Source organism: Sciurus vulgaris, assembly GCF_902686455.1.
Source record: "Sciurus vulgaris genome assembly, chromosome: 9".
In the NCBI taxonomy this organism is placed as follows: domain Eukaryota; kingdom Metazoa; phylum Chordata; class Mammalia; order Rodentia; family Sciuridae; genus Sciurus; species Sciurus vulgaris.
The window spans coordinates 105108860-105121399 of NC_136469.1; the positions used below are offsets into that span (position 1 = coordinate 105108860).

Below are 12540 nucleotides of genomic sequence, written 5' to 3' on the forward strand. Positions count from 1 at the left end.
AGAAGAGATTCAGGTCTGGTTTATAGATGGTTCTGTATGATGTGCAAGTACCAAAAGGAAGAGGGCAGTTGCAGCACTACTGCCCCTTTCTAGAGCACCCCTGAAGGTCAGTGTGAAGGGAAGACCTCCCAGTAGACAGAACTTCCATCAGTACAGCTGACAGTTCACTTTGCTTGGAGGGAGATATGGCCAGATATGTGATTATATATGCATTCATGGGCTGTGGCCAGTATCTTGGCTTAGTGTTCAGACTTGGAACATGATTATAAAGTTGATGACATGGAAGCATGGGGAAGAAGGATGTGGTTAGAATTCCTATGAATGGGCAAACACTTTAAAGTTATTTGTGTCCTATGTAGATGCTCATCAAGAGGTGATCTCTGCAGATTTTAATAATCAAGTGGATAGGATGACCTGTTCTGTGGATACTAGTCAGCCTGTCCCTTGCCACCCTGTTTAACCCAACTGACTCATTAATAACGTGGCCATGTTAACAAAGATAGAGTTTATGCATGGGCTCAGCAATGAAGGCTGGCCTATGTATGGCTCTGGAGTGCCTACTTTGCCATCAGCAAGGCCAACACTGAGCCCCTGACATGGAATCATTCCTTGGGGTGGTCATCTAGTGATCTGGTTGCAGGTTGATTATACTGGACTGCTTCCATTTGGATGGGGCAATATTCCGTCCTTATTGGAAAAGACACTCAGAATATGGATTTGTCTTTCCTGTGCGCAGTACTTGTACCAAACCTACCGTCTGGGTATTTATAGAATGCCGTGCTTCATGGTATTCCATACGGCATTGTTTCTCATCAGAAACTGACCTCACAGCAAAAGAAGTGCAGCCCTGGGCCATGCTCCTGGAATTCAGTGCTTGTACCACATTCCCTGCCATCCTGAAGTAGCTGGCTCAACAGAATTGTGGAATGGCCTTCTGAAAACGCCATTCATTTGGAAATACTTTGAAGAGCTGGGGAAAGGTTCTCCAGAGGGCTGTCCATGTTCTGAATCTAAACTATGGTGCTGTTTCTCTGACAGCCAGTACCCATGAGTCCAGGAGTCGAGGAGTGGCACTACTATTATCCCTAGTGACTCACTAGCAAAACATCTGCCTCTAGTTCCCTTGACCTTTACTCTGCTGGCCTAGGGGTCTTAGTGTTGAAGGGAAGAATGCTGCCACCAGGAGACAGAACCACGATTCCACTGAGCCCGAAGTTTAGACAGTACACTCCCTGGCTGCTTGGGACTTTTCATGCCCCTGAACTGAGGGGCAAAGAAGGAAGTTATAGTCGGTCCAAAGGGAACTTACTCTTCCTCCACAACCGAGGTAAGGAAGAGACTGTCTGGAATACAGCAGATTCTTTAGGTGCTTCTCCATTATTATGCCCTGTTCCCAAGGTCAATAGAAAAATACAGCTGCTTCAGTCCAAGCAAGACTGCTAATGGCCAGGACGCTTCAGGAACGAAGGTTTGGTTATTACCCCACCCGGTGAATAACCATGGCCAGCTGAGGTGCTTTCCGAAGGCAAAGGGAACGAAGACGGTGTTGTAGAGGGTAGTAATCACACACGCCATCGTTTACAACCACGTGCCCGTAACAGAAACGAGAACTGTGATTAACATGAGTAGTCCCTCATTTTGTCACAAATGCGTGTGTGTACAAGTTTTAGTCAACGAATGCTGCTATAACAAAGTACCACAGAAGACTGGTATCTTATAAACAGAAATTTATTTCTCGCAGCTCTGGAGGCTGGGATCAGGATGCCAGCGTAGTAGGATTCTGATGCAGGCCCTCTTCCAGTCTGCAGACTGTTGACTTTTCCTTGTATCCTCTGGGATAGAAAGCTCTGAGGTTCCTTTTTATAAAGGCACTAATTTCATTCATGCACACTCCATCCCCATGGCCTAGTTCTTACTAAAGGCTCCACCGCCAACGCCACCACACTGGGGGTTAGGATTTCAACACATAACTTTTGGGGAGGTCACAAGCATTTGGTCCCTAACTTATTCTATGTATTTAAAAATATATTTTCTTTCTGTGATTTCCTTATCTTGTAAGATACATTGGATTTACATAAAAGGGCTTTGAGTACTGTTCATGTTATATCATAGTATATGAGAGATCAAGAGTAAACGTGAAGTACCTTTTCTTCTCTTCTGACGGTGTGTATCAGGACAGTCGTATCGTGTTAAGTGAACAATGGCCTTACTGTCTTTACTTGGAGTCTGTGGTTTAAGATGTGTATGGGTGTACGAGAGGCGGGCTTGTGATGACTAATTTTATGTGTCGACTTGACTGGGTCATAGTGTGTCTGTGAGGGTGTTCCTGATTGAGATAAACCTTTGAATTGGTAGACTAAGGAGAGTAGACTGCATGCCTAATGCGGGTGGGCCTCCTCAATGCAGCTGAAGGCTTGAACGGAACAAACACACTGAGAGTGAACTCTTGCTGCCTGACTGCACAGAATAGAACATCTGTCTTTTCTGGCCTTCAAACTTGTACCAGAACCTTGATTTTCTTGGGGCTTTGTTGGCTTTTGGCCTGGAGTATACCATTGGCTTCCCCAGTTCTCAAGCCTTTAGACTCAGGTTGGAACTATACATTGGCTCTCCAGCTTGCTGACAGAAGTGCTTGGGACTTCTCAGCCTTTGCAACTGCATAAAGCCAATTCCTAAATAAATAGTGCATGTGTACATACACACACATATACACACACACACGCACACTAGTGGTTTTCTGGACACTCCTCACACACACCCTCCCCCCATAGCTTTGAATGCTCTGAAGTGTCACTTAACAGTGTATATTCACAGGGTTCCTCCATGAGTCTGAGCTTTAGGGTGGGGAACCAGGTGTTATCCCTGGACCCCAACACCATGCCTGGCACATGGACAGTATTCATGATTAACTGTGTGCCTAACTGCCCATCTCACTAGCTTTTCTGACCCCTGGGTGCCTGGCTGATGTGATTTCTGTGCTGGCACTGGACAGCTCTGGCTGGACTGCATTGCCGGCTACCTTGTGCATGTCCTCTGATCCTTTGTGGATCAGAGCTTTGTGGTGGAGCTCCAGTGGTACAATAGGTTAGCGCACAGTACTTATAAGTCTCCCCAGGTCAGCAAGGAGGGTGTGCAGGCTCTAGCGGGTTAGGCCTAGGGGAGCTATGGCAGCTGCAGGGATGTCAGGGCTGGGTCCAGCCATCCTCATTTGCCCCTCAGCACTAAACACAGAGCACAACAGCTTCAGCACACAGGGCAGGGTGGGATGAGAGAAAGAGCACAGGGTTTAGGTAAAGACGGAGGTCCCAATCATTTCCCTTTCAATGACTAAGTGCGGATTTGAGCACATCACTGAAACTCTGTGAGCCATTTGTTTGTTTTCATCTGTAAAGTGAAAGTTCAAAAACTTACCTCATGGGGTGGTGGTGTGACTCAAATGAAAGATTGTGGGAGAAAAAGCACTTTATAAACTGTGGAATGTAATTATATGCTCTCAAACTTGGATCCACCCACAAATCAAAGTTATCTAAAACTTGAGAGAAAATCATCTCATTGGTACTTTTTCCAAACACACACACACACACACACACACACACACACACACACACACACACACACGGCTCTCAAGGAAGAGAAGAGATGAATAGCAAATAATCACTTTCTGATGACCAAATGTGAGTATAAAATCTTATTTATACTGGGATCTATACAGTCAATCTCTAGTGATAAAATTATAGTTCCTGTTCAGAGTGTCACAAAGGAACAAGCAGCAGCCCCAAATACTTAACTGTTGTCCTCTATAGGAACTGACCGCCTTAACCCTTGAGCCAGGAAACATGGTGACCACAGATCTTGTAAAATTCATTGAAAGGATATTCTACTTAATCTGTAGGAAATATTTGTTAGAGAAAAATGAATTTACTCAATTATAAATGATTTCACCAACCCTGGGTTAATTAAAGCACCACTATGTACTTGATAGGGTTTATGTCAAAGAGTGTAGTATGTACCTATTAGAATGGTTAAAATTTTAAAAATTGGAATTAAAAAAAATTCAAGAGTGCTAAGTGCTGATGAGGACGCGAGGAGGCCCTAGAACTCTCACACACTGCTAGGAATGCCAAATGGCATAATGACTTTTGAAAACAGTTTGGCAATTTCTTATAAAGTTAAATATTCATTTATCATAAGGCCCAGTAGTTTCACTAAATTCCAAAATAGCCAAGAGAAATACATATGTCTACCAAAAATAATCTATATGTGAATATTTATAGCAGTTTAATCTGTAATTGCCCAGAGATGGAAACAACTCAAATGTCCATCAACACATTGTGACACAACCATTCGACAAAACACTGCTCAGCAATAAAAAGGAATGAACCAAGGATGTGAGACCAAATCTCAAATGCATTAAAAGTGAAAGTAAAAAATAGAAAGCTATATACTGCAGGATTCTGTTTGTATGACATTCCGGCAAAGAGTGTGTGTGGAAGAGAGAGAAACACGTCAGTGGTTGGCAGGGCTTGAGGATGGAGGGAGGGGATTTCCTGCAAAAGGGCCCCATGAGATCCCTGATTGAGTCCAGCAGCCCACAGCGCTTACATACCTCAACCTTCCTAGTTCCTGGCAGACTTCTGTTATATCTTGGACCTCCCCACCAAATAGCTGGGTGGAGAGGGAACCTGGGTTTAAATATCAGCTTCCCAACTTTCTAGCTAAGTGGCTTTAAAGAAGTCACTTAAACTCTGTTGGAAAAACAAACCAGTTTTACCTACTATAGTCTTATAACAGATCGCTCTGACATGAGTTCCATGGGCATCTCCCCACCAGCAAATTCTGCAGTAGTGGACACCAGCTGGGTGTCCTCTATTTGGACTCAATTCTGACACTATCCATCCCACAGGTTAGGGGCTCAGTCCCCAAAACTGCCCTTCCCTCCACCCTCATCCCTTTAGATGCCAGTCACAAGCCTCGGTGGTTTTATCCGTTTTTCTCACTGCTTAGCTATAAAATCAAGGTTTCTACACCCACCTTCCTTGGGTTCCATTAATTGCCTTGAGCGGCTCTCAGAACTCAGGGAACAACTTGTGCTTAACCCGTTTATTATAAAGGATGGAAGTGAAGAGACGCACAGGGTGAGGTATGGAGAAGGGGTATGGAGCTCCCTGCCATGCCACCCTCCAGGAACCTCCACATGTTCAGTCACCCAGGAGCTGTCTGAACTCTGTCCTTTGGATTTCTATGGAGACTAACAGACTGTGTTGAGAACCCAGCAAGGCCTATCTGTTCAGATTCTTCCTGGCCTCTATGCAGCATCTCTCTCTCCAGGGTATGGGGCGGGACCCTCCAGGAAGGAGATTTTATGACTATCCTACCAACGTTTCAGAACATTTCTTTAAGCCAGCTCCAAGACAAAAAGAAGATAAGTTTCTATGTAAGTTTCTATAACTTTCCTTGGTGAGAGAAATTCTAGATTGTTGTCTATCTGGAGGGTGTTACAAGCCAAGGAACCACAGAGGAAAAGCAAAACATATCTTCATACTCTCCAAACCTCATTTTTATTTCCATATCCTTCACATGAAGGTTGAAGGATGCTCAATGAGGTTAGTATAAAGCATGTTGCCTGGCTGACCACCTTCCCTTCTAAAAGGAGTTAAATAATGTCAATAAACCACCACATGGCCTTCTTGACTACATCCCTAAATGCATTACAGTTTGCTGATATATCCAAGCTCCAGAGTAACAACTCTCAAGATGATGCACGAATGTGCACGACCTCTAAGGAAAGCTCTCCACTCATTCCTGATTTCATCCCTGAAATTCCCTGTGCTCCAAAAGGAACTCTCAGCTCCAACCTAGTCAGTGTCTTTCTAATCTACCCTTTATAAGTGGCTGATACCAGTGGATTTATGACCTCCCATTTAGGAGGGCCTTCCTAATGCTTCAACCTGTTTTCTATCTCCCCAGTCTCCTCCCTACACTCTTACAAACCTAAAAGCCTGTTATCAATTCCGCATAGGAATTCTGCCTAACACAATGGAAGTTTTTAATGTAACAATTATATTCGAACCTGAAAATCAACTTTGACTTGGGAGAAATAAGGACCTGGAGGGACTTAGGAGAACTTCGTGAGACATGCAGAATAAGTTGCTAAAATGCATCTATTAATTTATCCAATGATTTCACGAGTATCTGTGATAGGCTTACATCCCTGTCCACGCTGTTCTCAAAACGGAATAAATAGGAGCCATCACAGGTAAGGAAACAAAAATGAATGACCGAGCAGACAAAAAAATATGCAAAGGTTTTCAATATGCTTTCCAAAGTTGGCCCCAAACTTTTTAGTGACTTAGTTCACTGGTAATGAGTACAGCTGCAGCTCTCTTTGTCCTCACACACTTATCCTAAGATGCTAGAGAACACTGGTTTGTAATTTTAGATATTCAAATGAAGGCAATTCTGAAATGTCACTGCTGGAAAGTGTCAAGGGGAAAAACCGAGCCTCTTGAGCTTTCTTTCCCACAGCCAGGATTCTTCACAGTCCACTTTCCTCAGAAAATGATTGCAAAGGAATCTCTTTCAAAGTACTGAACTTGTTTGGAGGAAGAGATTTACATTTTAAATGTTTTTTTCTTTTTCTTTAAAAATTCCATTTAGTTACTATTGTCAATTTTTGTTTTTCAGTTTCTAATTCCCGGCACAGCCTATTCACAATGATTTCTAAGCAAGTACTTCTATACATGGGATAATTTTTATTTCTTCTTAAGGCGATTGGAGATAAATGCTGGGAACAAATTCAGGCAGGGGAAAAGCCGCACATTATTCTACTAAATGTGCCAAAAGCAGTGAACATGCCCAATGTTGGATTATCTTCTGCCTACGAGCTCCAATAAGTAAACAGGGCCAGAAAGCTCGTGATGTGTTATTCCCCCACAGGACAGTTTTTCTTTTGAGCTATAACAGTTCCAAAGATAATTCTTTTGTAACGAAATCATAAGAGCTTTTCTCTAATCTGCATAAAAGTTACTCTTCACTGGAGGATTTGGATCCTACTCCAGTGACCTTGGTCTGATGTGATCTATCACAGCAAGCATGGAAAGCAGGTCTGGCCTTTGGGTAGGTGCCAATCAAGAAAGGTGCTATCCAGAAATAGCCAATTTTCCTCCTCCTGTAGCCCCAGGGTTAATGCTATGATCTTCAGTTATTTTTCTATGTGTAATGTTCTCCATTTTTCTTTCAGTTCACGTTCCCCTGCCTCCCATTATTTTAAAGGGTATTAAAAGGCCCATTAGAGCAACCTTCCTGGATCTCCCTCCTTCACAGGCAAATCTGCAATGCATCTCAGCTGGTCTCTCTCTCAAGTAGACATTAGTCATTCTCTCACCAGTCCCCTTGTTCCAACTGCACTGCTGGAAAACATTCAATTCCTGTCCATTTCCATGTGGACTAATATTGTCCAGTAGAGTTCATCTTTTGTTGTTTTCCAGCACTAGATGATGTAACACATGCTTTTCTATTTGTCACACTCTAGGTTGAGAATGCCCTATCCTAAGGCTTGTCACCTCCCCCCACTTTCCATTAGTTTGGGATTAAGTTTTTTCTTTTATCTCCACCATCCTATTTCTGGAATCTTGAAGAACAGAGATCTTCTTGGTTTGATTCTTAGCTTTTGGCCTAATGACAACTGGAAGGACATCTAGGTCACCAATTTAAACACCATGCAACTAAATTCTGCTTTTTAACAATCTTGTTTGCTACCTCCTCTTTCTAGGTTTCACTAAAACCCTTTAAATATGTGTCAGTTCTTTCTGGATTTTCTTGGGTGCTAACAGGTCTTTGCTCAGACTGGGAACTCTGTTACCTCCTTCCTTACACAGTCTGGCCATACAGTCTGTGCCACGTAAGGCCTTGTGGCGTGGAGCCAGACTGATAAACAGCTTAACTGGATGGCAGCTCTGGGCATAGTAAAAATGGTTGTTTCTGCCTCGCTCATGGTCCACAGCAAGCACTCTGTTATTAGCCGACGTTTAGAAACACACAACACGCGGTAGTGAATTTTCTAAAATCACTATTCATCTGAGAAGTGTTTTATTTCTTTTTGGTGATACTGGGGATTGAATCCAAATACAATGCTTTTATCCTTGGATATAAAATAAAATAGCAATCAAGGCCATTATTGGTACAAACGGGGGATTTTGATCTGGATTACACATCAGATAATATCATCAGTGTTAAACTTTCTGAGTGTAACCATTTTATCACGGGAACAGAATATTTTATTTCAAAATATCACATATGCCATGTCAAATAATTCAGAAAGAAACATATTTATCTACAGAGAAAGAAGTGCACATGCACGCACACTCAGGAGTAGGGCAGGAAACGTGGTAAAATGTTAAATTTGAAGTGACAGGAATATAGGGAGATGTTCAGTATATAATTCTTGCATTTTTTTTTCCCTGTAGCTTTGAAATTTTTCAAAAGAAAAAGTTGAGGGGAAAAAAAAGGATTAAAAAACCAATACTTTAAAACTACCCATCTTTGAAGAGATAGAGAATAATTCACGAGTCAGTTCAGAAACCAAACACAAATACTTCTTTATTTATGGGATATCATTTTACATCAATTCCATTAAAACCTAAAACCAGTTTGCTGTACTCAAGTTAGGTGGCATAACAGTATTTTAGTTAAGCTGGGAGTCACAGGACTTGCACACTTTTATGAATGTAATGCAAATACTGACGACATGAAGCATTCACAGTTACAGGTTAGCTGCTGTTCATTTAACAGTAACCCCCAATAGAAATTATTTTATGAAAAAAGCAACCCACATTTTGGTCTCATTTACAGATACCCAACATTTTAGTTGGTCAATGAAGTCTATACATTTATTATACAACATATGAAAGAATAAAGGATAAGGCTTACAGAGGTATTTTAGCAGTTGTAAGAATAAAAACCAAGGGCAAAAACTAACTTTTAAAGCTTTCTGTATAAACTTCAAAAGTACTCTAGAATGGAGACTGAGAGGCAACAGGAATCTGTTGTTCAACCAGAATCTAGGTTTGTCTAGTCAGATTTATAAAAACTTGAGAGTTCATGCTTCAAAAAAGATGCACATAACATTACAGTGGATATTTGTGAAAAATTAAACCATGAAATTTCTGACCTACTGCAGCAGTAAACAGGTTAAAGTTGTATTCCCTAACAACGGAGTATTGCAATATGGCATTCAAAACTCAAGGGAAGAGAGAAAGGGTGTAGACTCAGGTACTAAAGAAAACCCAGAAGAAGGCACCCTAATTTATTTAAATCAGCCCATGCATAAGTGCTTGATGACTGTTCAATTCTGTGTGACTGAGGCAAATTCTTAAGAAGTATCTGACCCTCTTTTCTCCCCTTTAATATAACTACATAAAATCAAGAAAACAAGGGCAAGCACTCTGCAACCAGCAGTCACAGAGGTTTGTGTCTCAAGACAGTTTAGAGATGACTTGGAGTTTTCTAAATATGCAAGATTATCCCTTTGGAATACTTACTTTAGTATCACATATCATAAGATACTTGTTTTTACTTGAGATTTCTTCTTATCATCAAAATGTTCACTGTGGACGAAATGGAAAAGCTTCCCCTTATAACAATTCTTTTATTTTGGAATAACTGTGCTTAACTCCAGATGCTAACATGTTTAAATTAATTTCTAAAATATGATTTAGATTTGTTTTGCACAAAACAACAGTTGATCAAACTTAGGAACGGTTGCCTTTAAAGTGTGATTTTTAAGCTTCATTGGGGTACATCTGAAAATGAATCAATTCTCCACAGATCCAAACCTGCCTATGGCCAATCAACACTGTACTACACACGCATGAACCCTTTCAACCATCAGTCTCAAAGCTGTTGTTTGCCATAAACGTTTTCTATTCTTTCCAGATATTAATGTATGCAAAGTAATATTAATTGGTAAGGTTAAAAGTGAGACTACAAACAAGGAATGGTTAAGTATGCTTAATCACTATTGAGTTTTTTAAACTTCTGGTTTATTTCACAGCAAACCAAACCTTACTATTTGGTAGAAAAAGGAAGTAGTTGCATTCTACCATATCATGATTTTGTATATGCACACACACTGTATATACATACAAAATTTCTGTCTTTGGTGGTTCAGTTAGGGAAAAAAATATGAAAATCTGAACACCGTTTGCAAAGAAACTGTAAAACAGTGGTCAAGAGTAGCATTGTCTGTGTGCTTTACTCATTTAATGCCATTGAAAAGTTCACATTTAATCTAAAAGATTTTTTGGCCAATAATCCAAACATCTTCCAATCATTACATGCTCACGCCTGGATCTTTCTTACAACTACAGCATTACTTGTTCAAATGCACCATTAGCTCTTCACTTGGTTAAATCATTAGACTTTTGTGTTTTCACAAAACTTTAGGGACTGAGTTAGTCACTCAATAGCACCAGATAGTTGGGGTGAAAACATGTTATCTATACATTTCCTCAAGAAGGGCAAGGCAAAAAGGAAAAAAAAAAAAAAACAAAAAAACCAAACCACATAAAATACAAACCTAAAATACCATCCTATTCACTCATTTCCTCATCCACATAAATAATGGCTATCACCCTTCAGTACAAATAACTCAGGTAATGACAAGTGGCCCCTCCAGGAAAGGTCCTACTGTATGATCGGATTAGCTCAATGCTGGTGGTTTGTTGTCCACTGCCTGCAATGGACATGCTGCCAGGAAAAGCCTAGCATGAAAGAAACAAACAAAACAAAACAAAACACCACTCACTTATAGTATACCTTTTCCCAAAACACTAGGAAAGTAGACATCGCAAAAGCTCAACTAAAAATTCAAGCCACAACTAAAAGTGCTCTGCAGTTATAAATTGCCAGCGAACCAGTAGGTTTTCATGGAGGAGGCAAAATAAATCTGACTTTGAGTGGCACAGAAAACATCAGCAGACCAACACTGGTTACAAGAATGCAAAGGGCAGGTCGGGGGACCACTGAAGAAGGCTCATGAGAATTTAAACCCCAAATTTCAAAAGAAGGTGCATGTTAATTTGTTCATTTTTACCTATATTCAAGCTACTATAGTTTTAACACTAAAAAACAAAAAAACTCTTCCTTGCACGGTGGAAATGATCTGTGGCATGTTACATGTCTATACGGTCAAATAATTATAACTTTTGTCACTTTAAAATGCTAACATTGTCAAGTAAACCATATGATATTTGGCATATGCCACTGAAAAGTTATGACTTCTACTTCCTTCCAGAAGTTGGCCTCTTAAACAGTATGGTTAATTCTGGCAATTAATGTTTGCTTATGGTAACAGTTGTTTTCTTGTTTTCTGAAATGCTACATTTGAGACCAAATAAAGTATAATTGGTTCATTTGAAAAAAGGGACTAGAAATATGCCACAAAATTATTTTTACAATACATTTTTGCAGAAATAATCTCTAGGTGAAGCTTTTTCTTTTTATACACATATACAAAATTTAAACAGCAATATACACATAATCACAGTGAGGACGTTGGCAAATTCACCAATCTGTAGTGTAAATACAAACTGCAAAGCAGCCTTCCAAGAGAACAATGCTACACAGCAAGCAGAGCTGGCCCATTCAACAGCAAACACCAAAACATCCCTGTGAAAGGGAGACAGTGCAAGAAAAGCAGCATGCGCTTTGATACAAACAGCAATTTATGGCTAATGGGTGACATAACTGTGGTAACAGTGACTCTCTCGCTGCTATGCATAAAGTCCTAGGACATCTGTTTGTCTTTATACCACTCCACGAACTCGTCCAATAAAACTGGCCCTGGAGAGAGAGAGAGAAAGAAAGAAAAAAACACAACAAGGTGGCTCTGAGGCTTTTCTCAGTGAGGAAGGCAGGCTACGTACAAGGATGTGGGTGGGGGGACACTCGGCACCCAGTACTTACATGCTCCATCTTCATCGTAGTTGCTGAGGTCAAGGTTAATTGTTCTGCTGAACTCCAGCACATTGCACCACTGGTCTTTGTTAATCACTTTATATTTTGATTGCTGACAGAGGGAAAAGGAATATGATTACACTTAAAATGAACAAGTAGGATGATTTCAATTCCTGTATGAACCAACCTAATAAAAGTTCATGTAGGGTTAATCCCTTCCATTCAAACACTGATCCAGGAGGAAGCCAGGAAGAGCAAGAGTAGAATTTAAGATGACAATTTTCATAACAAAATATGGAGGGGGGGCAGTCTGATAACAAGAAGATCAAAGAAACACAATTTCATATATTCCTGGAAGTGAAATTTCTATACAGTGGAAGCACTTTCATGTCAAATGGGGATGGTACCTACTTCCTGGCAAAGCCACAAGAATTAAGAGATAACTTAAAAATTTATGTAAAGCATTCTATTCAGTCCTTGGCACAAAGTGTTACATAAAGAATAGCTCCCCTAACAGCCCTCCACACGACCAGCACTGCTCACTGCCAAGCTGCTGGCCTGAAGCACATACAGCAGTGGGCCACT

The 12540-nt window shown here is 40.7% G+C and overlaps 1 protein-coding gene across 1 annotated transcript in view; it reads right to left on the reverse strand.

Moving 5' to 3' along the window:
• Positions 1 to 11393: 11393 nt before the first annotated feature.
• Positions 11394 to 12540, reverse strand: part of DCUN1D4 (defective in cullin neddylation 1 domain containing 4) — a gene marked incomplete at its 5' end in the record, with an annotated part of 73547 nt that continues 72400 nt past the window's right edge. Inside the window, 2 exon segments of the mRNA XM_079153097.1 lie at positions 11394 to 11841; positions 11965 to 12067. Coding sequence (XP_079009223.1) covers positions 11786 to 11841; positions 11965 to 12067 — 159 coding nt within the window. The 3' untranslated portion in view covers positions 11394 to 11785.